At 51.4% G+C, this 24,178-nt stretch overlaps 1 protein-coding gene across 1 annotated transcript in view; it reads left to right on the forward strand.

The window, feature by feature from the left end:
• Positions 1-24,178, forward strand: part of TRAPPC9 (trafficking protein particle complex 9) — a 468,417-nt gene that overhangs the window by 43,803 nt on the left and 400,436 nt on the right. Inside the window, 2 exon segments of the mRNA XM_021088861.1 lie at positions 6,358-6,483; positions 22,404-22,620. Of these exon segments, the coding sequence (XP_020944520.1) occupies positions 6,358-6,483; positions 22,404-22,620 (343 nt within the window).

Genomic DNA, 24,178 nt, shown 5'->3' on the forward strand with positions numbered 1-24,178 from the left:
TCTTCCATGGCATGATTTTTGTTTTTTTGGGGGTTTTTTTGGACCACGCCTGCTGCCTGTGGAAGTCCCTGGGCCAGGGATTGAACCCAGCCAAAGCTGCGAGCTGTGCCACAGCCGTGGCAACACTGCCTCCTTAACCCGATGTGCCACATGGGAAATTCCTTCCGTGTCATATTTCTAATCACCTATATAGTGTTTCAAATGGATGCACCATTCTTTTTACTTTGGGGTTGAAAAAATCTTAAGTTCCAAGTATACCTAACTGAAATACAGATGGAAAGGACTGAGATTGGACAGAAGCGTGGTATCCGGTGAAAAGATGAAAGCTCTGTACCTCCTGCATTTAATTCCTGAGAGTGATAGCTGTTAACAACTCGGTATGTGTCTTTCATGACGTTATGGCTGTGATACACACACACACACACACACACACACACACGAGAAACATGTATCTGTGTGTGTGTACGTGTATATTTGCTTTATTTACAGAAATGAGATCACACTACATACGTTTTCTGCAGCTTGCTTCATTCTGCTCAGCACCACGTCATAGTTGTCCCCCCAGACCGGCGTGACCCTTTCAAACAGGGTCCTGGTCCCTGGTCCATCAGCCTGCTTTGTGGGAAACGGCCATGAACGGGGCGCCCAGACCAGGACCAAGCGCCCGCGCCCACCCGCCCCCAGCCCTCCGTGACTTACCTCGTGATTGTCTGGTGGCTGGACGCTTAGGCTTCCCACTTGCCTACTCTTAGAAAAGTGTTTGATGGAGCAGTCTTTTTTTTTTCCTTTTTCTTTTTTGCCTGCCCCCAAAGCATGTGGAGTTCCTGGGCCGGGGATCAGATCCGAGCCACAGTTGCAACCTACACTGTAGCTGCAGCGACACCAGGTCCTTAACCGGCTGTGCCGCCATCCCGTTGCACCACAGCCCGTGGCGTGAACTCCTGATTGACATTCGGACACGAGTATTCTTGTGTTCTTGAATGACAGTTCTCTTAGAGAGAGATCTCCGGAAATTTAGTTGCTGGAAATGACGTCTACATTTGTCGCTGTCAAGTTCCTCTCCAAACCCCTTCTCCAACGGAGAATGAAAAGACGTGGATTTACTTCCTTTACCGATTCGCTGCCCCGAATGTTATTTCTTTTCAGTTTTCCTCCCACCGTTGTAAACTCTGCCGTGATAAATACCCTGATGGAGAAATCTTTTTGGACTGATTTTTTTTTTTTTGAAAGGAGGTACTTCTTGGAAGTGGACTTGAGTCAAAGGGTGTGTGTGTATTTTGTAGTTTACAGTCCGTTGCCTAAAAGGTTGCTAATAGTTTGTTCTCCCATACAGCGACGATAGCTATTCTGTCCTTCTAAAATATCTGCCAATATGGTGAGTGCACGTAACTTTCTGTTTTAGTTTGCGTTTGATGACCAGTGAGGTATTGAACATTTTTCACTCCTTAGCCATTTCCATTTTTTATTTATTTTTTATTTTTCGGTCTTTTGTCCCTTTAGGGCAGAACCCACAGCATATGGAGGTTTCCAGGCCAGGCCAGGGAGCGAATCAGAGCTGTAGCCTCCGGCCTACACCACAGCCACAGCAACGTGGGATCCGAGCCACGTCTGCAACCTACACCACTGTTCATGGCAACACCGGATCCTTAACCCACTGAGCGAGGCCAGGGATTGAACCTGCAACCTCATGGTTCCTAGTCAGATTCGTTAACCACTGCACCACGATGGGAACTCCAATAAGAGTAAATTTTTTCCTCATGGGTTTTATCTTTGGTATTATTCTTAGAAATATATTCTTATGATGGAATATAACTCTTTTCCATAGGTTTTTTTTTTGAGTTTATTCCTGGTTATTGTTTATGTTTTTGCTAACGTTGTACATGAGAAATTTTTGCTCTATTTTTTTATTGCTTAAAACTGACATGTAGAAAGGCAGATTGATTTTTAAGCTATTTTCTAACGGGCCATTTAAAAACTATAAGTGTCCAGTACTTTTTCCAGAGCCCTTTCTTTTCTGTCTTTAAAAATTTGTCTCCAGGATTATCAAAATGATCACAGCTCAGCTGTAGAGATGGGAGGCCGGTTGGTGGCGGGGAGGTTGGTTCATACATTACTTCTAGCATTTGGGCGCTGCCTGTGGACTGGAGAGGCCCCAGAAGAGCCCAGGTCCTCCCGCCTTCATGTTGAAGCCTGGCGGGCGTGGCACGTGGGCACCTCTTCACTGGCCAGGCCTGGTGGGAGTCTGGTGGCTGCCCAGAGCCCTGTTTCAGTGCAGATCGGAGACCTCACTCTGTGTGAAGACCTGTCTGCCGTGAGTCAGCAGGGGGCCAGGTCACCCGTGCATTTTCTAGTCCTGGAAGTGGGATGAGCAGATCCCCAGTCAGGACTGAGTTTGAATCCATCCTCCCCCGTTGACTGGTCGTCTGACTTTTGTCAAGTGACCTCTTTGAACTGTTTTCTTGTTTCTCAAAGCAGAAACATGGCCTGCTGTATAGTTTTTATCATCTGTTTAATCATTTATTGTGTCTGTAAAAAGCCAGGCACAGAGGCAGGCTCATCAGCGTTGCTCAGTGAGAAATGGGCTGGTGTCTGACGTCTGGGGGCAAAGCCGGTTCCTGGCACGTGTGCGATGCACGCAGGAACGGCAAGTTCCCGTCTCGCCTTTTTTCTCTGGCGCTCTCTTCCCTCGGCTTCCTCGGCCTCCTCTCCTCTTCCACCTCCTCCACCAGAAGTACCTGAGATTTTCCCACGCTGCCCGGAACCCAAGGTCAGAACTTTTAAAATGAAATGCCGGTGACGTAAAGCATATTTGTCCACTCGCAGGTTTGATTGTACCTGATGTGCACGCACACATCAGGATGCCCCCCCACGTGCTGAGGGAGAAGGACCACCTTTCTGGTTTCTTCTCTGAAGCAGACTTCTGCCTGGCCTCATGCACGATTTCTTAGTGGATTTCTGCTTTGTGGGCAAGGAAACGCTCTCCTGTTGGAAGAGTTGAAATGGGGACACAGACATTGTGCCGAGATCGGGCTGTCATCATATTTGAGTTGGAAGGACCTTAAGACAGCTCAGAGCCCTACAGCTCACGTAGGCGAGAGGCTGAGTAACTCCGTCCGAGCTCCTCGGTGGCGGGATCCAGACTGGACCTGGGGTCTTTGTCGTGTGTCCACGCAGCAAAGACCTTAGCTGAGTGGGGGCGGCAGGCGCCCTCCTGGATTGAGTTCCAGGGGCTTGGCAGAGTTTTCGTTGCTCACTGGCCTTTAGTTTATGTCCACGTGGCCTCTTAAGTGAGGGTCACTCTGTCCCGACTCTTTGTAGATCAGGCCTGAGAGACTGTTCAGTATAAAACCCCTAATGTTACCGTTTGCCCTCAAGTTCCCCGTGAGCGGGGGGCGTTGAAGGCTAGAAAGGCCAGATCTGAGCAGAGAGGGTGACAGGCTGTGGTGCTGGACCTCCCTAGAGGATGGGATTTCCTCCTTAGACAGACAGACCCGGGCTCGAATCCTGCTTTCGCCAGTGCCAGCGTTGTGGCCTTGGGCAAGAAGTCTTACTTTTTTGGGCCCTATTTCCTTTATCTGTCAAGAAGTTCAGTATTTATAGTTTTGTTCCAGAGTTAATGGGGTAAGTTCCTCATTTCTTTCCAAAATATCGATGGCACGGTTCTGTGCTGGTGACTTGGCCGATGATTCCTGGGGACTCAGCAGTGAGATGGGGGTGCGGCCTCTGCGTCAGAGGGCTTCTGTTCCAGGATAACGCTTGTAAAGGACTGGCTATGGAGTGGATTTTTAGTGTGTGAGCATTCTTTTCCCAATCCCTATGCATCCTGTGTGTGTCTCTTCCTACTAATATACCAAGAGTTTTTTTTTTTTTTTTTTTTTTTTTTTTTTTTGGTCTTTTGTCTTTTGTCTTTTGTTGTTGTTGTTGTTTCTTGGGCCGCTCCCACGGCATATGGAGGTTCCCAGGCTAGGGGTCCAATCAGATCTATAGCCACCGGCCTACGCCAGAGCCACAGCAACACGGGATCCGAGCCGCGTCTGCAACCTACACCACAGCTCACGGCAACGCCGGATCGTTGATCCACTGAGCAAGGGCAGGGATCGAACCCACAACCTCATGGTTCCTAGTCGGATTCGTTAACCACTGCGCCACGACGGGAACTCCCCAAGAGTTTTTTATGATGAATTTTAAATCTCTTTGTAATGTTTAAAATAGGCCACCATAACAAAAACATGTGAAAAAAACTGAGTTGGCTTTTATTTTCACTTCCGTAGAAGTTGTTTTAACAGTTTTTAAAGACGTCATTATTTCAGTGGAATCAAGTCTTTTTGGGAGTTTTTTTGTGACATTGGTAAATGGCATATAAAATTGATAGATTTTGGCTTCTAGTATACTTGCTGTGTAGTTAGGTAGGTATAGTTTCTTTTTGTGCTGCCTCTGATAAATTACATGTAACATGTCACAAATTCTGTGCATGTTACATCTTAGAAATGAGGAAGCAGTGGAGACCTGCTTCCTCCGGCAGTGATTTCTTTATCCACCTTCTAAATAACTTTGGTACGAAACATGAGCAGCTGTCTGTTTTTGCCTCTTAATAGTCCATAGTGAGCAGATTGCATGTTCTGAGTGGTTATGCCACGTGGGCCTGGGGGCCCAGCGGACACTTGTTGAGGGTGGGCGACCCCAGTCCCTCAGCAAGAGTTGGTGGCTGTCCCAGCCTCGGGCTTGTTCAGGTGCCAGAATACGTGGATTTACTGCTGGAAACCTTGGCTTCAGCTGCAGGGAGTGTTTTCAGAAATCTCCATTGAAAACCACTTCAGCTTGGGATCATTAGGGGAAAAATAAGTAAATAACTAAAAAGGGTTTGGAAATAAAATATGAAAAAGAACAAGAAAAAGGGAGCCCATTGTGGCTCAGTGGTAATGAACCCAACTAGGATCCTTGAGGATGTGGGTTTGATCCCTGGCCTCGCTCAGTGGGTTAAGGATCCGGCGTTGCTGTGAGCTGTGGTGTCATCACAGACTAGGCTCGGATCCCTTGCTGCTGTGGCCGTGGTGTAGGCTGGCGGCTGCAGCTGTGATTCATCCCCTAGCCTGTGAACCTCCATATGCCGCAGGTGTAAACCTAAAAAGCAAGAAAAGGAAAAGGGTTCCGGGTAGAGGAGGAAAAGGCAGAAGAACAGGGCTCTGCGTGGGGTCTTGGGAGAGACGAGGGCCCCAGCTAGTCCCCAAGAACAAGCCACACAGCTTGTGAGTGGCTGAGGGCAGCTCACCTGGCTGGAGGTTATTTGGGACAGAACCTTGAGAACAGAGGGGCGGTCTAAGAGGTCCTCGCCCGGCTTCTGCGTGGCTGATGCAACCCACATGCCTTTTTTGTTCTCCCGTCTTCTTTTGTCCTTCATCTCAGAGCCTGAGACGTAGGAACAAGTAAGCTGGAGAGAAAACCAGGAAGACCTCAAGTGTGTTAAGAGAGAAGCGCACAGTGGAGCTAGAGCTTTTGCAACAAAGTCAATTTTTTTTTTTTTTTAATGGCTGCGCCTATGGCAAATGGAAAGTTCTGGCCAGGGATTGAATCCGAGTTGCCGCTGCAATTTGTGCTGCAGCTGTGGCAACGCCGGATGCTTTAACCTACTGTACCAGGCTGGGGATGCACCTCTGCAGCGGCCTGGGCCACCGCAGATTCCTAACGCCCTGCACCCCCGTGGTGCTCCCAGAGCCAGATGAATTTATAGCCACTGCATCCAAGCTGCAGGTGTGAGAGTTCAGGAATGATTTCAAGTGCAAGAGTTAGGTGGAAATGAGTCGTAAAGTTCTTTTTTTTTTTTGGTCTTTTTGCCTTTTCTAGGGCTGCTCCTGCGGCACATGGAAGTTCCCAGGCTAAGGATCTCATTGGAGCTGTAGCCGCTGACCTTTTCCAGAGCCACAGCAACACGGGATCTGAGCCACGTCTGCGACCTACCCCACAGCTCACGGCAACGCCGGATCCTTAACCCACTGAGCGAGGCCAGGGATCGAACCTGCAACCTCATGGTTCCTAGTCAGATTCGTTAACCACTGAGCCATGATGGGAACTCTGAGTCGTAAAGTTCCCACTGGTAATATTTTGAAATTCTGTCAACTCTCCAGCTACTGTTGGCTCTATGACTTGAATGAATATGCAGACATATCTGTTAAGGGCATTCATAGTTTCACTCAGTCCCACCAATCCCTTTTTGCCCCCATAAGGGACAGACTTTCTCAAACACAAAGGCCCCCCCTTGGGTGGGTGGCTCTGGGGACAGGCTGCAGGGTGAGTGCGTCCCCGGCGTCCCGCCTGCCTGACCCGACAGACCTCTCTCTTCTCTGCTCTCTGACCGCGCAGTACAAGAATGCTGGAGTGATTGAGTTAGAAGCTTGTGTCAAAGCCGTCCGCGTCCTGGCCATCCAGAAGCGCAGCATGGAAGCTTCGGAATTTCTCCAGAACGCCGTTTACATCAACCTCCGCCAGGTGCGTGCGGGTCCTTCCCACTGGGGGGGTAATGCTGTCTCGTGGAGCTTAGTCCATCTGAATTTTCTGGGCTAGGAGTCAGCGTGGCCTGGTCAAAACTCTGGGGTCAGAACTTGAAATCCTCATGAAGGGGTCACTTGCTCTCCTTCTTTCGATCATGCCGTTTTACTTTCACGACTCAGAATTTTCTGTTCTTTCAAACATCTGTTTTGATTGAGGAAGAGCTTTGTAACAACCGCGAACAAGCATATGCCTCGCACCTTCCTTCGTCCCCTGAGAAGCCACTCTGCGTCTGTAACCCCAGCTGGGTGTTGATGTGATAAAACTCAGTGCCGCTCCTTCTGCAGAGGAGTCAGGCCCCAACTACTACTTGAATCTGTGTGTGTGCTTTTTTTTTTTTAGCTCCACCTGCAGCGTGCGGAAGTTCCTGGGCCAGGGATCGAACCCATGCCACAGCAGCAACCGGAGCCACTGCAGTGACAACGTCTGATCCTTAACCCACTGCTGTAAGAGAACTCCAGCTGTGTTCCTATTAAGACAAAATCGTGAGAGTGTTTAATGGCAGGTTGCTAATGCAAAACCCCCCAACTGATAGTCTAGCTGAAAGACCACAATCTTTCGGAGCCACCTTGGGTGTTTATGGATGGGGCAAACAAGACTCAGAAGGGGAGCCGTTTGCTTAAGGACCCAAGGCTGGGATTAGAACGTGGGTCACTGGGATTGAGCAGATCTGCCTGGAGCACAGCACAGCCGGGAGGAGGCTGACTCTGCCCTCACTGAGCTGATAGTTTGGTGGCAAAGGTTCGCCAGACCAGGAACTTGGAGTTTCTTCTAAGAACAGTGGGTTTTAAAAGCACAGGAATGAGAAGATCCCACCTGTCTGCAGTAGGGTGTGTGGTGTATTTGGGGGGGGGCAGGAGGAGACTCTTGAGGGGTCCAGGCGGGCACTGCTGGTGGCTTCTCCTTCGTGGCGAGACAGTGGAAAAAAGCTACCAGATTGGAGACACATTTAGGTGGTAAAAAGGAGAGATTAGTGAGGTGTGTGAGGGTCAGACGGAGTACCGCCCAGGTTTCTGGCTTGATTAATTAGGTTGGTGGTGGCCGTGCTGTGCTAGATGAAGGGAAGGCGGCGGAGCGAGTTTTGGGGGGAAAGCTGATGAATTCAGTTGTGGATATAATGAAAAGACTTAGGTATGTGGGACTAGGGGCTCAGGTGAGAGAGACGGTAGCGAGAGGAAGGGAGTGGAGAGATACTTTAGAGTCATTTTTATCTCGAGATTTGCCGTCGTAGCTCAGTGGTAACAAACCTGACTAGGATCCATTAGGACGCAGGTTCGACCCCTGGCCTCACTCAGTGGGTTAAGGATCCCGGGTTGCTGTGGCTGTGGCGTAGGCCAGCAGCTGTAGCTCCGATTCGACCCCTAGCCTGGGAACCTCCGTATGCTGCAGGTGTGGCCCTTAAAAAAAAAAATCATTTTGTCTTTTGAACATATAAAAGTATGAGTAATAAGACATGCATGCCTCTATCATCCAGATTTAACGCATTAATATTTTGCCATATTGACTGTAGAGAGTTAATTTTTAAAATAGAAATAACATCAGTAGACACAAAGTAATGGAAGTGAAACTGACAGCACTAACGGCCTGAACCCAGCCAAAACCCAGAGTTCCTCACCCCGGGTCTGGGCTCAGCAAGGCTCAGGGTCCTTATGCCTCCGCGCAGAAGGAATTCGGTGAGAGGCAAAGTGAAAGGTGAGAAACAGATTTATTAGGCTAGGACGCTCGTGAGTTGCAGGCGGGCAGGCGAGGAGGCTGTGCCCGAGGATGAGGTGGGTGCAGTTTTATCCTCCGAGGGGCGCGGGGGTGGGAAAGGCCCGCCTCTTCCTTTCCGGGAGTTCTAGCTCCTTCTTAGTATCTGGTAAGGTTGTCTTCAAATTCCCTGAAGGGGGGTCTGCAAGCTCTCGCCCCTGGTCTGAATCTGAATGCGGGCCCCCTCCCATCTCCCACCCAGTGACCTGAGGCAGTTCTCGCACCTGCTGGTCAGGCAAGCCTGCCTTGTTCTGATGGCTTTCTTGAGCTGACAGTGGGCCCCCCCCCCAGGTGTCCCTCTTTGACTGTGATCCCCTGCTGGGACTTCCACGCCCACCTGTGCCTACTCCGTCCCTATCAGAATCAGTGAACGTCTTAGAGTTGATGTGTGACCTTCCCATCCCTCACGTTTATAACCGCCATCGATGCCAAGTTAAATATTTTGGCCCAAGAGTTAAGCACAGACGCGCAGGGTACACACTGTCGCGGTCTGAAGCTGGCTTCGCCTCTCTGTGCCATGGTTCCCTCTCCTGTGAAGTGTGGTTCCTGGCCCCAGGCCGCTCGTCACAGCTGACTTCCTAGACTGGACATTGGGGGTGAGAGTGGCAGCTGCAGGCCTAACCCTGAGGGGGAGACAGAAATGGAAGAGCGGATAAGCCGAGTACAAACAAGCCAGAAAGGCAAAGACACCCACCACGTTTTGAGCCATTGAGCGCCAGGGAAACAAGGCCGCGGAGACGCGAAGCAGCGTCAGCGTCGGCGTCACGGGGCGGGTGGGTCCTCAGAAACGAGAGGAGAAAGGGCTTCCGGATTCTCTTGACGTTTCTGATAAAATGGGCAGAAAAAGGGAGCACCCCCCACTTGACAGCGGAAGCGTCGGTTTTGTGGGAAACTGATCCGCGGGTAGAAACAGCTGCCGGCAGTGCTGCCCGACGACAGCCGTTGGGATGGGACTGGTCGATCACCGCACTTTCCAGGTGACCTGCTGGGTCCGGGTGACCTGCTGGGTGTGGGCTGTGAGGCGGGCGGGGTCTGCAGGGCTGACCAGGGCCGGAATCCCTGGCTCTGAGGCGGGCACAGTCCTGGCGGGATGGCCCGGGATGCGGCCCTGGAAACGGCATGAAAGGAGGCCCCCAGCGGGTTTTCCTGAACCGACCCACCTGCCGGGGCAGGAGAGCCTCTGAGCAGGGGCCAGGTGTGCAGGTGGGACCTGGCTCGAGCACGGAACTTGGAGAGCTGGCAGTGTTTTGGCGACCTGCACAGCCTTGTCCTGCGGGACGGCAGAGGGAGAAGATGCTTCAAAGGCAGGCTGCCGTCAGACCCCCGTAGCAGGCGGGCTGGGGGGGCGGGCACAAGAGAGGCCTGTGGGGCCCCCCGGGGGGGGCACCGGGCGAGGAGCAGTCGCCGGCATCCCTGCAGACCCCGCTCTGCCACGTTAGCTCTGTGACCTTGAGCAGAATCCCTCCTCCTCTCTGAGCATTTTCACCTGGAAAATGATGGCACAGCAAGCTCGTGGTGATGAGAAGGATTAGTCGGCTCAGATGCTCTGTGTCCAGTCCTGTCTTACTGTCACCCTGCAGCTACCCCGCCGCAGCCCTTGTCCTCGGTCGTCCACTGTGCCCGAGAGGAGGAGGGTTGCTTTTAAAACGTCCAGTTGGCGCCTCCGCTGCAGCACGGCAGCCGGTTTGGTTGAGGGCTGGGTCTGGGGAGGACCTTGGAGGACTTGGTGTCTTAAGACCCACTTGCCTACAGACAGAGTTGCCTTTGCAAGTTAATGTTGAAACACTTGGGCTTTTGGCAAAGCCGTTTTCACAGGTGGGGCTACACGTAGCATGTTTTATAAAGTAAAATGCTTTTCTGTCGCGTGAGGACTTGGCAGCTGTTGGAACAGGCCTTCTCTGCCGCCTGGTCTTCGTGGAACAGCAGGGGGCAGCCGAGATGCGCGGGTGAGCTGCCCACCTGCGGGCGGGCCAGCCTTCAGAGTTCTCCCCAACACACACTTTCCTGGAGTCGAGTCATCTCCACATTTGGTTGCCCGGTGAGCAGACAGCGAAATAATGAGTTCTGGGGGGATTTTATAATGACAGTAACAAAGAGAGAGCTGTCATTTTTCTGAAGTAGCTCAGGCTTGTGGTTCTTGACCAAGTGAAGAATTGTGTCTGTGCAGAGACTGATTGTGGCCGATCCTGAAACTTTGAAAGGAACCACGATGGAATCATTGCAGGTATCTTCTGTTCAAAGAAGCCCTGTGCAGGCGTAAAGCCCGATTCAGTGGTATGGGGCAGGGTTTCCACGTGTTACAGGTGAATTCAAGGTAGAATTCCTCTTCTTCATGAGCAGAAACGTGGATCCACCTGTCCTGTCTTTAGTTGTTGACGAGAATAGTTTATGGTAGTTATTGGGCACCGCAAACAGCGTGTATGTTGCCTTTAAGAGCTGGCTGGCTGCAAATCTGTGTATCAGACATGTAGGTTTCACAGGCAAGTGGTCAGATAGAAGTGAGAGGCGGCACTGCAGATTTGTTTTTGTGTTTTTTTCTTTTTTACTCGTGGCTTATGGAAGTTTCCAGGTTAGGGGTTGAATCGGAGCTGCAGCTGCCGGCCTACACCACAGCCACGGCCACACCAGATCCTTAACCCACTGAGCAAGGCCAGGGATTGAACCCACATCCTCACAGAGACAACATCGGGTTTTTAACCCGCTGAGCCACACTGGGAACTCCCAGATCCAGGTTTAAATTGCCACTTCCTCACCATGTGACCTTAGCCTAGGATATAACCTTGCTAAGCCTGCTTGTGGCTCTGTGAAGGGGGAATGACAGCAGTCACCTTGTCCTGGGTTTGTGGTAAGTGGTGTGACATCACTTACGTATAGCGCGTCTCATGCTGCTTGGTACTCAGTGTTCTTTGTGTGTGTCTGCTCCACTGGTGGCGTCTGAGCAGCAAGGGCACCTCGTGTTTGTTGAGGGGCCGCTGGCAGACACTTTGCCAGGCTGTGAATTTGGTTGTTTCCTTTAATCCTTGTAACTCTGTGCTAAGTGCGTTTATTCCTATTGACAGAAGCGGAGCCTCAGGCTAACAAGACGGTGTAATTTGTCACACCGAGATTTGGGGCTCAAGGGCCTCAGTAAAGCATGCTTGTTAGGGTTTTTCCTCTTCCACGTCTGTACCGGGGTTGGGCGCTCGGCCCCCGTCTTACAGCCGAGAATCTTCAGCAGGCTGCAAGACGGACGTGGTCTTGCGCTGCTTGAGCAGAAAGTCCAGAGGGGAAGGCAGGTGCTAAAGAGGTAAACGCAGAAACAAATGGCCACAAGCTGCGATCAGCTCGTAAAGGAACGTTGCTGCCTTGCCCTGCGGAGCTGGGGCTTTTCCAGGCGGGGCTGCTCTGGTGACGTTAATCCCAGCAAAACAAGCTCTGTTACCAGACAAGACAAAAAGACACAGCGTCTCTGTTATCAATACGGCAGAACGAACTAATTCTTGATAATTCTTACTAATTAAGCAGCCTGCTGGTTGCGGGCACTTACCCAGGGTAAATAGCTCTTGGCCATAATTAACTTTGGTGGTTTTATTGCGCCCAGTTTTAGAGATGAGGAAGTTGAGGCCAGGGGGCTTTGCTGCGTGCCTGGGATTGCCCTGTAAATGCCACCACTGGTGTTTAAACCTAGATGGTTGTGGCTCTGAAGCCGAGTTCTGTGAACTGTCGCGTAGCCTCAGGTAAGCAAGCAACCTGGATGACCAAAATGGATTTTCTTCCTTAGTGGGAAAGGGCAAGTGACAGGAAAAGGGAGAGATAGGAAGGAATTGTTTGGAAAACTAGAAGAAAGCCCAGTCGTTTACCAGCTGTGGAAGCCGGGCCCCAACGCTGCCTCCAGCAGACCCCACGTTCAGGGGTCACTCTGAGCCACTGGAGAACGTTTTGCCTCGTGACGCTGTTGACTAGAACCTGCGACCTCTTTGTCCCTGGTTCATTTTCTCTGCAAAGCCATTTACATTTTATGCAGGCTACTCCGCTCAGATGTAAGAATAGCCTCTTTAAACTTCTTGATGCAGTTCCTTAATGAAGCTGTTGCCAAGGAAACCTAGCAAAAGCCCGCGGGATGTGCGCATGATAATTGTAAACCTCGGAGCTTTGTCGGTTTCAGCTCCGAATCTGCGGCATGGGAGTCAGGACAGGCTTTTTGCGAGAGAAGGGGCACAGTGGAGGGATGCAGCCCAGGTGAGGCTGGAGCATCTCGGTCCTGGGCGGCAGGCCCCCTGGTTTTGGGATGGTGCGTGGGGAACGCAGAGTTCTCCCGCAGAAAGGAGCGGTTGGATGGGGAAGTCAAGTTCTTTATTGGGGAAGGACAAAGAGAGGGACCTGAAACATCCCCGGTACAACAGGAGTCAGGAATGTGGCCCCAGGTCCTTGTATCTTGTGGGGACAGGGCAGGAAGACATCTCTCTTTTGCTGGGAAGTCATCGCAGCAGAAGTGGGCGGCCCCGGGGACCCTGCTGGGCGCTGCCCGCCGGGCCAGGCTGCGGGGCTGCCACGTCCTCAAGCTGGAGCGTGGGGCCCTGGTTTGCAGCCACGCAGTGATGGAAGGGGAGAGGCCGTGGAAAGGCAGCGTCCGCACCCAGAGCCACCCACACAATGACGGGCGCTTGTTGCATCTACCTCGGGGCTGGGCATGGCCTCCGCGGGGAGGCGGCCTCTCGACTCTGCCCGGGGCCTGGCAGCAGCTGGTGCAGATGTCTCCCAGGGGCACGATGGCGCCTGCAGCTCCTCGTCGTTTTCGCTTTGCTTCGGCTGCCGGGAACCTTAGAGCTGAATCTGGAGTCGGCCTCCAGTAACTACCCCTCCTTCACGGCATGTGTGTTTGTGACGTCACCTGCCCCTGGTTTTATTTCAGTATTAAACCCCCATTTTTCCTCACGCTTATTTTTGTCTTCTTGTTGTTATTGCTGCTAAATTGTGTTTAGAAAATTGATTTAGATCCTCTTTCCGAATGAGGCCGAAATTGAATAAATGTATAAACGGACCATGTCACAGACACTTACTGCTTTTAGTAAGCTGTTTACCTCGTAGTTGTTTAAAAATGGAACTGTTAAGTGATACATTTAAAAATTATTAAAAAAAAAGTTTTCCCCCTTTTCAGCTACAGCTGTCGCATATGGGGGTTCCTGGGCCAGGGATCTAATCTGAGCCACATCTGCAATTTATGCCACAGCTGTGGCAATACAGGATCCTTAACCCATTGTGCCAGGTCAGGGATCCAACCAGCAACGCTGCAGAGATAAGCTGGATCATTAACCCACTGTGCCACAGTGAGACTCCCCCCAAATTTTATTTATTTATTTTTAGGGCTGCACTTGCAGTGTATGGAAGTTCCCAGGCTAGGAATCTGAGCTGCAGCTGCCAGGCTACGCCACAGCCACAGCAGTGCCGGATCCGAGCTGCCTCTGTGACCTACACCACAGCCCACAGCAATGCCGAATCCTTAACCCAGTGAGCGAGGCCAGGGATCAAGCCTGAGTCCTCATGCACACTAGTTGGGTTCTTAACCTGCCGGCCACAATGGGAACTCTCCTAAATATTATTATTATTATTATTTTTTTGTCTTTTTGCTATTTCTTGGGCCGCTCCCACGGCATATGGAGGTTCCCAGGCTAGGGGTCCAATCGGAGTTATAGCCACCGCCCTACGCCAGAGCCACAGCAATGTGGGATCTGAGCCGCGTCTGCAACCTACACCACAGCTCATGGCAACGCCGGATCATTAACCCACTGAGCAAGGGCAAGGACCGAACCTGCAACCTCATAGTTCCTAGTCAGATTCGTTAACCACTGCGCCATGATGGGAACTCCTAAATATTATTTTTTAATTTAGCTTTTTATTGAGGTTTAGTTGGTTTACAGTATTACATCAATTTCAGGTATAAAACATAGCAATTCACAATTTTTTTTTCCTGGCTACCCCTGAGGCATATGGAAGTTCCTAGACCAGGGACCGAATCCAAGCTGCAGCTACAACCTATGCCGCCGATATGGCAATGCTGGATCCTTTACCCACTGCCCCTGGCTGGGGATTAAACCTGTGCCACTGCAGAGCCAACGCAAGGTTCTTAATCTGCTGTGCCAAAGTGGGAACTCCCACAATTTTTAAAAGTTATATTCCATGTATAGTTCTTATAAAATATTGGCTGTATTCCCTGGGCTGTGCAGTATATCCTTGTAGCTTATGTATTTGGTACCCAGTAGTTTGTACAGGGGTTTGGTGATGGAGCGGAGCCCAGCGCAGGGACTGCATCTTATTGTTATGGTCACTGTGCCAGGCACAGTGCCTGTCCTGGGATTCACGTTTGTCGGGTGAGGGAGTGGCAGTGGCTCTCACCAGTGCCAGCCCCACTCCTCTGAGTGGCTGTGGCAGCAGTGACCTTTCGCAGAGCATTTGTGCAGAGCGTTGCTCTGAGAACTTTACGTGCATTGCTGCGTTTAATCCTTAAAGCCCTCCTGTAAGGAATTATTTTTTATTTCGAATGATTTCAATTTTTATTTTTTTGTCTTTTGTCTTTTTAACGGCCGCACCCACAGCATATGGAAGTTCTCAGGCCAGGGGTCGAATCGGAGCTATAGCCACTGGCCTACACCACAGCCACAGCAACGCGGGATCCAGGCTGTGTCAGCAACCTACACCACAGCTCAGGGCAACACTGGATCCTTAGTCCACTGAGCGAGGCCAGGGATCGAACCCGTGTCCTCATGGATACTAGTCGGGTTCGTTAACCACTGAGCCATGACAGGAATTCCCTGATTTCAGTATTTTTTATTTTGAGTGAAATCAGTGTTTTTTATTTTGAATGATTTCAAACCTCTGGAAAGATTACGAGAGTAGTAAAATGACACTTACATGCTCTTTGCCAAAATGGGCAGCATTTGTCCTCCTGTGTCGGGATGCTTCACGTAGCATGATGCTTTCGGGTTCATCCATGCTGTAGCCTGAATCGGTATTTTGTTCTTTGGCTGGATGATGCGCCACTGTGTGGACAGACCAGACCTTTCTTTCCTTCTTTCTTTCTTTCTTTCCTTCTTTCTTTCTTCCTTTCTTTCTTTCCTTCTTTCTTTCTTCCTTTCTTTCTTTCTTCCAGATGTGGTCTGTCCATTCATCCATTGGTGGGTATCGCTTCCACCTCCTGGCTATGATGAGTGATGCTGCTATGACTGTCAACATGCAGGTATTTGTGAGAACATATGTTTTCGTTCTGCGGGGTATTCAGCTGGCCCTCCAGGTCTGTGGTTTCCACATCCGTGGATACAGAGGGCTGACTCTAAAGGGGCTTGAACGTCCTTGGATTTTGGAATCCACAGTGGGGGTCCTGAAACCAACCTGCTGTGGATCCTGAGAGATGCCTGAATACCTTGGAGTGGAATTGCTGGGTCATCGGGTAACTCAGGGCCGAATCTTTTGAGGAACCATCTAACTGTTTTCTGTCTGTCTGTCTTTCTTTCTTTCTTTCTCTTTCTTTCTTTTTGTCTTTTTAGGGCTGCATTTGTGGCATATGGAGGTTCCCAGGCTAGGGGTCGAATGGGAGCTGCAGCCACAGCAACGCGGGATCTGAGCCATGTCTTCGACTTATACCATAGCTCCTGGCAATGTTGGATCCTTAATCTACTGATCAAGGCCAGGGATCAAACCTACATCCTCATGGATCCTAGTTGGGTTCGTTGACTGCTGAGCCACGAAGGGAACCCCTGGGTCTATTTTCTGTGGTTCAGTTGTAAGCATTTGTTATATATCTTGGATACCAGTCTCTTGTCAGATACACGCTTTGCCCAAATTTTCTCCTGTTGTGGATTGTCATTTCACTCTCTAGGTGGTGGTCTTTGGAGCACAAAAATTTTAAATTTGAATGAAGCCCCGTTTTTCCATTTTTCTCCTATTGCTTATACTCTTGGTATTGTGTCTAGGAAACCATAGCCTAAACCTACGCCACAAAGATGTACTTTGTCTTCTTTTTTTTTTTTTTTTTTTTTTTTTTTTGGTCTTTTTGTCTTTTTGTTGTTGTTGTTGTTATTGTTGCTATTTCTTGGGCCGCTCCCGCGGCATATGGAGATTCCCAGGCTAGGGGTTGAATCGGAGCTGTAGCCACCGGCCTACGCCAGAGCCACAGCAACGCGGGATCCGAGCCGCGTCTGCAACCTACACCACAGCTCACGGCAACGCCGGATCGTTAACCCACTGAGCAAGGGCAGGGATCGAACCCGCAACCTCATGGTTCCTAGTCAGATTCGTTAACCACTGCGCCACGACAGGAACTCCGTACTTTGTCTTCTTTCAGGAATTTTATAGGTTTAGTGTTTATGTTTACGATCCATTTTGAGTTAGCGTCTGTGTACTGCATGCAGTGGGGTCTAGACGGCTCTCTTGCCTGTGGATGGCCGGTCGTCCCAGATCATTTGTTCAACAGACTATTCTTTCCCCACTGAGTGATCCTGGCACCCTGGGGAAGATTGATTATAAGTATTTCCCTGCCCCGGAGTTTAAGTCTCGTCCCACCAGTTTATATATCCAACTGTGTCAGTGCCACACTCACTTGATTATGGTAGCTTTTTAGTACCTTTTAAAGTCAGGAAATGTGAGTCTTCCAACTTTGCTCTTCCTTTTTAAGGTTGTTTTGGCTATGCTGGGTCTCTTGCACTTTCATATGAATTTTGGCAGTAGCTTGACCATTTCTCCAAAGAAGGCAGCTGGAATTTTGATGGGGATTGTGTTGAATCTGGGCATCATGTTGGGGAGTTTTGATTTCTTAACATTATTGGCTTCCATTCCATGAACATGGGATGTCTTCTGTAGGTGCAGGTCTTTTAAAATTTCAGTGTACAGGTCTTGTACATGTTTGTTAAATTTCTCTCTCATTTTGTTTTTAATGCTATTATAAATGGAAAGACTGAGCTTCTTGAGGGTGGGACCAGGTAGCATTTGTCTGTGTATTCCTAGGGTTTATGCAAGAGCAAGTACAGATTTACATTTGTTAAATAAATCTCACCGCAACTGCTCCCACCCCTGTGTTATAAATGAGAAACCGAGACCCAGGTTAAGCCTCCTGAGCACGAAGATGAAAGTGAGAAATCAGAGCCTTGTGTGAAGCACAGTGCCGGTGATACTGAGAGCTTATTCACAGTGGCTGCTGCTGGACTTCTTTTCAACAGTTCTTTGGGTGTATTTAGTCAGATGTTTAAGGAGATGCCCTTTTGCTGTGGGTAGCTAAGGCTGTCGTTTTCAAGATCAATGTCCAGTGAGAGTGTTGTACTTGAAACCCGATTCGTATTAATCTTGGGAGAGATTTATGTTTAGAGAGTTTTAACTAAATAACCCCTTCTTTATTAAATAAGTGTAGCTCAGTGATCAGAGAACAAGCGAGTGTTCCCATGACAGCGTTGCTGGGCTGTGCCCTGGTCACCTGCTCAGAGGGGTTTATTAAATACTTTGCCAGTAGTCTGTTGAACATCCAGAAAACGCTGATCTCTGGTTCCTTGCATGAGATATGTACTTAATAATAAGCGCTTACTGTATGTTGGGAATTGTTTCCCAGGCTTCCGTGTATATTAGTTCCCTGGAAACCTCTCAGAATCTCTATTATTCCCTCTTTACAGACAAGGAAACTGAGATGAGTTCTCTTTGGGGAAGTTCGTTGTCATTGAGTGGAAGTCACAAGGAGAAGGATTTGGGCTCATCCTCAGAAGGCTTTTTTCTGATCGTCAGTGTGGGAGGGGTGCTGGGTCTGGCCGTGTTTGATTGAGATGCGATCTCTTTTATGTTTCATGTCGTGGTCCAGGACGCAGCAAGTGTCGGCTTGGTGGTGGGGAGACGGGGCTGCCCAGAGAATGGGGGTCCGCTCTGCGTTCAGTCTCCTGGGCTTCATCCTGGGGACAGTGCAGTCACTGCAGGATTTTAAATAGGGAGCAGCGTGCTTTAGCAGGTCACACTTAGAAGGCTCGGCAGGAGGTGATGTGGTGGCTCCGACCAGGGTTTCACTTTTCAAGTTGTTTTCAAGCCCAGCTTTGTCACTCAGCCCTGGGACTTTGGACTTTTGGATTCATTTAAGGAAGGAGCAGAATTTATCCTGTTCCTTGGCGTAGTTTCCCACGGGCTTCCCAGGATGGTTGTGAAGGTGCAGTGAGATGATACGTGTACAGTGTGGGGCACGAAACCTGGCGCAAAGCCAGCGTCCGGCACATGTTGGTGGAGGCCCATTGCGGGTGCTGTAGTTGAGGGCTTGGTGACCAAGGACCGGCTGGGAGGGAGGGACAGGGAGGTCCCCGGGTGACGTGGATCTGGACCTGGGCCCGGAGAGGCCGGGCAGCGTTGCTTCCAGGCTGGGGCCCTGCGGAAGGACCGCCGCTGGGGTCTGAGGTGCCTTGAAACATCTCCGTGACGTGTCCCAAGCAAGCTGGACATACAGGTGTGGGGCTCGCTGGGAGGTCCAGGCCCAGCTCTGCACCTGCAGGTAATCGGGATCTGAGGACCCCACGGTGCTGATCACTGCAGGGAAGCCGTGCTTTACAGTCCAGGGGAACGGCGTCACTGCCCCGCCAGGGACACTCCCATTGCTCCGTTCGTCCCTCAGTCCACTGATGCGATTCTTACCGCGTTTCAGTTTGTCCTTCCCTCTGGACTCAGATTCCACAGTCAAGAGCCAGCGAATCTCCCCTTTTTCCAGGAAGGAGACACATTTGGTCGGTACCCCTCCATAACTTGGTGAACTTAGTTGAGTTTTTTGTTTTAATCCTGTTTTATATTGGCCGTTTCCTGATAAGAGAGACATTTAAGCGAGCTGTTACTAAGAATTGCTGATTTTATCCAGTGTATGTATTTTATTAACCTTGCAGATTATGTCCTCATGTTCTGGCTTTGCCCCTTAATTTTGTATGCCCCTCTAAGGCTCTATCTTATTTGGGGCCTTAATTATTATTTTTAATTTAAAAGGTCTATTAGCTTAAGAAAGAAAAGAAAAATGAATAACATAAGTTTAGAAAGTTATCTAGTGTAGTTTCTATTTAGCCAGTATAAGGGTCTTGAAACTCATAAACCCTTCTTTGTACAAGTTCCTTCAAAGTTCTGATTAAGAGAGAAACCTTTTCTTCCCCGTCTTTCAAGTGGCATAGCTAATTGGCAGAAAGTGAGGGGAAATTCTCAGGAGCCAAAATAGGCAGTAGGCAGGAATTCTGGAAGGCGGGTGGGAGGGTTGGCAGACCCTCAGGGGAGGGCGAGACCCCCCCCCCAGGAGCCTCATTTACCAAAAGGGTGAACTGGAGAAAGAACCCCATCCTTCAAGGCAAGAAAATAAGGAAACTCGGATCTTGTTGGAGGGAAAAACCGTGAAACCCAGACGGAGGATTTAGCTTAAAGTCGTTCTGGTGACCACAGACGCCTGGCAGAAAAGTACAGATCCTCCCCCAGTGAGAAGTTGTGTTTTGAGAGGATCAATGAACAGTGAATACGGAAAAGGCCCACAGAGGCTTCTGGACAGAGGCTTCTGGACCGACCTCACTTCTCTCCCAAGGTCTTATTTAAATAACGACGAGGATGTTTCAAGGAGACGCCATAAGCGTATCTGTGGTTATCGTGCTCTGCCAGGAATTTGGAGCTGACTGTGGAGTGGTCTCCTCTGTTCTGCGGTTGTGTGAGCTTGGTGGAGGGAGGCCTTAGGCAGGAGAGGGGGGTAAGAGTCAGTGGAGGGGGACTTTCAGCTGTGTAGCCTTCTTTAGTTGGCTTTCAGCTGCAGGCTCCAGGAGTCATCACTGGAGAGGGTCGATTTTACGGAAGGTGGACCGGGAGGGGTCAGGACTCTGCAGAATGGTGAGGTGAACCCTGAGAAAGAGCCAGATCTGTGCAAACCAGGACACACACGGAGTCATACTCACTCACAGAGGCGGGGATGGGAAATGCAGGCAGCCCGTCCTGAGGACGAAGGGCCTGGATTTTAAGCTGGGTTGAGGGACCGCGATGCTCAGGAGGCCGGCTTTGACTTTGCTCTTTGGACGCCCTGCTCACCGCGGGTGCTGGCTGTGGTTTTCCTTCCTCTTTAAGGACTGTCAGGAGTGTGAAATAATGCTGCCGCTTTGGGACAGGGCGGGTGGTCCTGTGGGTGGGGGGGCGGGTGGAGGTTAAACCTGCACATGAATCGTACAGGACAAGACAGGAGTGACGAATGGGGTCCCGGATGGTTATGAGGATTTAGGGGAGATGTGGCAGCCAAAGTCATCGAGAGGCTTCTTGCCCCCTTTTTTCTCTTTTTTTTTAAACAATTTCAAAGCATAGTTGATTTACAGCGTTGTGCCAATTTCTGCCGTACAGCAAAGTCCTACGTATGTATGTATGTACATCCCCAAGACAGGCTCTTTGGAGAGGTGGCATCGGAAGGGGCCTCTGAACGAGGAGTCAGACCTGCAGGTGTGGGGCCCTCCGCACAGAGGCAGTGGGAGGGTGCAGGGCGCCCACCGCCTGGGTTTTTCAGCTCTGCCCGGGGCATCTTGTCTGGTTGGTTCCTTTTCATTCTGTGTCTAAGGGAGGGTCTGTCGTCATGGTGTGTTTTGTCCCACTTGGAGCAGTTATTTCATTTCCTTGTTCACTGATGTTTTGTCGCTGTCCCCGTGGGCAAGTGTCGTTGCCGGTTGTGTTCCTGCTGAATCCCCAGCCCCATTCGTGGAGAGCACAGAGAAGGTATTCAGTGCACGCGACAGATGAGAAAACACATGAAGTCAAGTCGTTCCACTGGCCAGGCCCCTGGCAGGCGGTGGGACCTAGAGTCACAAAGGTGGATTGGGGTCACTCAAGAGGGCCTGGCATGCAGAAGGCGTTAGGAGGGGTTTCTGGGTCTTTCTGTGATGGGTGCCGGGCTCTGTACTGTGCTTCTGGAGTATTTGTCTGGCAGTCGCATGTGGGTGAATCAAGGAAGGAGAGGCGGCTGTTAGGGACACCATGGGGACAAGGCTCCCAGGTGAGGGCTGTGAGGGCATGTGCCATGGGCCTGGGGGAGCAGGGTGGCTGGAGGGCTCCCAGACACTACTTCTATGCACTGTGCCTCTGTCTGCACAGAAATATCCAGGAGACACATCGGCTGTCGGGATGAGAGAGGGAGACCGCTCCCTCAGGGGGGGTGGCCTGGGCAGCTGGGTGCTGGGCAGTAAGCAGGGCCCCACCCCAAACTCAGGTCTTGTCTGTGACACTTCTTGGCTGTGGGATTTTGCACAGGCTGGTAATGCTTCTCTCAGCTTCAGATTTCCTTGTCTAGGAGCTGGGGTAGTTTGAGTTTCTGGGATTATTGCAATGATTCAGTAAGGTATGTGGGTTTGCTGGCAGGTGGTCGGTGCTTAAGAAACAGTTATTGGAGTTCCCTGGTGGCCGAGACTAGCTCAGCAGGATGGGGCTGAAGAACGAGTGCTAAGGAACTTAAAGAAGAAAAGTTGACATAAAACAAGACACAGAGACATTTATCATAAGTAAGGGTGGGAACCGGGGGACTCAAGGTCTCTGGAACCAAGAGCCCCGCCTCAAGAAACCACACCATTTTTATATGACACTTTTGATGAGATCACGTGAGGAGGGGCTCTGGGTGGATGATCAAGCAGGAAGATTGGAAAAGCCTGTCTCACGACACCTGGCGGCACAGTGGGTTAAGGTTCTGGTGGCGTCACTGCAGTGGTGCAGGTTGGATCCTTGGCCTGGGAACGGCTGTGTGCTGTGGGCGTGGCGAAAAAACCAACAACCTAACAACAAGCACAAGTTATTCTTATGACCTCATAGGGTTGTTGGGACAGTTTCACTTAGGTCGTGGGTGAGAGAAAACTCTTTGAGATCCGTGAAATCTCAAGTCCAAGTTAGGGGTGGTCCTCAGAGCAAGTCCCTGTCTTGTTCCCTGGTTCTGTGTGTTTTGTGTTCTGACAAGTTTTGTACGTGATGAAGGTTCCCACCCGAACCCCGCCAGCGGGTCCATGCTCTCCCGGCCCCGGCCCTGGCGGCGCCGGCCCGGCTCCCCCTCTCCTTCGCCTGCCGCCAGGTCTCGGTCTCGTGGGGGTTTCCGGCTTCCCTGTGAGGTTCACCCTGCTGCCCTCTGCCCTGCCCTGTGCCAGCTCTCGGAGGAGGAGCGGATCCAGCGCTACAGCATCCTCTCCGAGCTCTACGAGTTGATCGGCTTCCACCGCAAGTCCGCCTTCTTCAAGCGCGTGGCTGCCATGCAGTGCGTGGCCCCCAGCATCGCGGAGCCGGGCTGGAGGGCCTGCTACAAGCTCCTCCTGGAGACACTTCCTGGCTACAGTCTGTCCCTGGATCCGCAAGACTTCAACAAAGGTACTGTTGCCGAAACTCACTTTAGTCCGACTACCGGCGGGTGGGCCGGGCCCTGCTCTGCCCGTGGGGTGCGGTGGCCGGTGCCGGGGTCCCAAGACGACGGAGCTGCCTGGCGTGTTTGATCATAAAGTGGTGACGTGGCGGAGCTCTGCTTGGGGGCTGGCAGTCTTAAATCTGTGCTCGCTGCCGGGGTCGTCAGGCATCCCTTCTACCTGTCGTGTTCGCTTCAGCCAAGTCAGCTGGAGTCAGGCGACCCAGAGCAGAGTGGGGTCTGTGTACACGTACAGGGGTGCGCTTGGTGATAAAGCCGTACCTGCGGTGTGAATGCAGGGAAGTAGTACGTGTTAAGAGTAAATCTCACAACAGGTGCACACACGCGTGAGGTCCAGTTTCAGGCAGCAGGTGGTTAGCAGGAGAAAACCCATATGGGTTCCTGTCTTAGGCAGGACTGCAGAGCCCTCCCCTCCAGGTCTCGCCGAGAGTCGGCAGCCCAGGCTTCTAGGTGGGAAGAGACCCGAGGCGCCGGCCAAATTTTTGTCCCAGGCAAGACGAGTTCTCCAGCGTGTGTTTTGTATGGGCACCTGTGCCCTCCCGAGGAGCCCGTGGTCCAGGTGACAAGTCCAGTTCTACTTTTGGATAATAATTTTTTTTTGTCTTTTCTAGGGCCACATACGGCCTATGGAGGTTCCCAGGCTAGGGGTCCGAGCCGCGTCTTCGACCTACAGTATAGCTCACGGCAACGCCGGACCCTTAACCCACTGAGCGAGGCCAGGGATTGAACCCGCAACCTCATGGTTCCTAGTCGGATATGTTAACCATTGAGCCACGACGGGAACTCCCTACGTTTGGATAATTCTGATGACGAGGCCTCGCCCCTGACCCTGAGGGGACGTCCCCGTCCTCCTGGCTCTGGCTGCTGGGGTCGGCGGCCGGCTTTCCCTTGTTGTAGTTGCCTGGAGCTGCGTGGTGTGTGAGGCGAGGGGACCAGTGGGGACGGGGACAGCGCCTGCCCTGTGAGGTACAACCAGGCGGTTCCTCGCCTGCGTCCGCCCTCCCGGTGTTCGTGGACGCAGCCCTGGGCTTTTATCTTTGGCTGTGCTGCCTGTGCAGGCGCCGTGCTCATTGGGGCGGGGGTCAGTTCATGTGGCCTGAGTGCTTTCCGTTTCCGAGTCCATCTCCCCCGGGGGAGGCTTGGTCAAGTCCTTGCTCTTCATCTGAGCGGCGGGGAAGCTCGGGTTCTGCTTCCCGGGGGAGGGGGGTTGCTGTAAGGACTGGGCGGGGCCGTCCCTGGAGGATGCTCAGGACGCTGCTCAGCAGGGACCGTGGGGGTCGGGTGGGGTGTGATGCCATCGCTTCCTCCGTGGCCCCATGAAGCTGGAGTAGAGTGAGCTGAAGACCCGGCCCCGTGGGAAGTGCCAGCCCTGTGAGAAGGCGTGTTTGCTGCCCTCCCCCCCACCCCTGGTGCAGTGGTGGATTCCAGGGCGCAGGAGCTGGACAAGCCCTGGAGAGTGGCGGGGCTTCCGTCTGGAAGGCTGGGCAGTGCTGGGTAAGAGATGAG

Source organism: Sus scrofa, chromosome 4, assembly GCF_000003025.6.
Source record: "Sus scrofa isolate TJ Tabasco breed Duroc chromosome 4, Sscrofa11.1, whole genome shotgun sequence".
NCBI classification, from domain to species: domain Eukaryota; kingdom Metazoa; phylum Chordata; class Mammalia; order Artiodactyla; family Suidae; genus Sus; species Sus scrofa.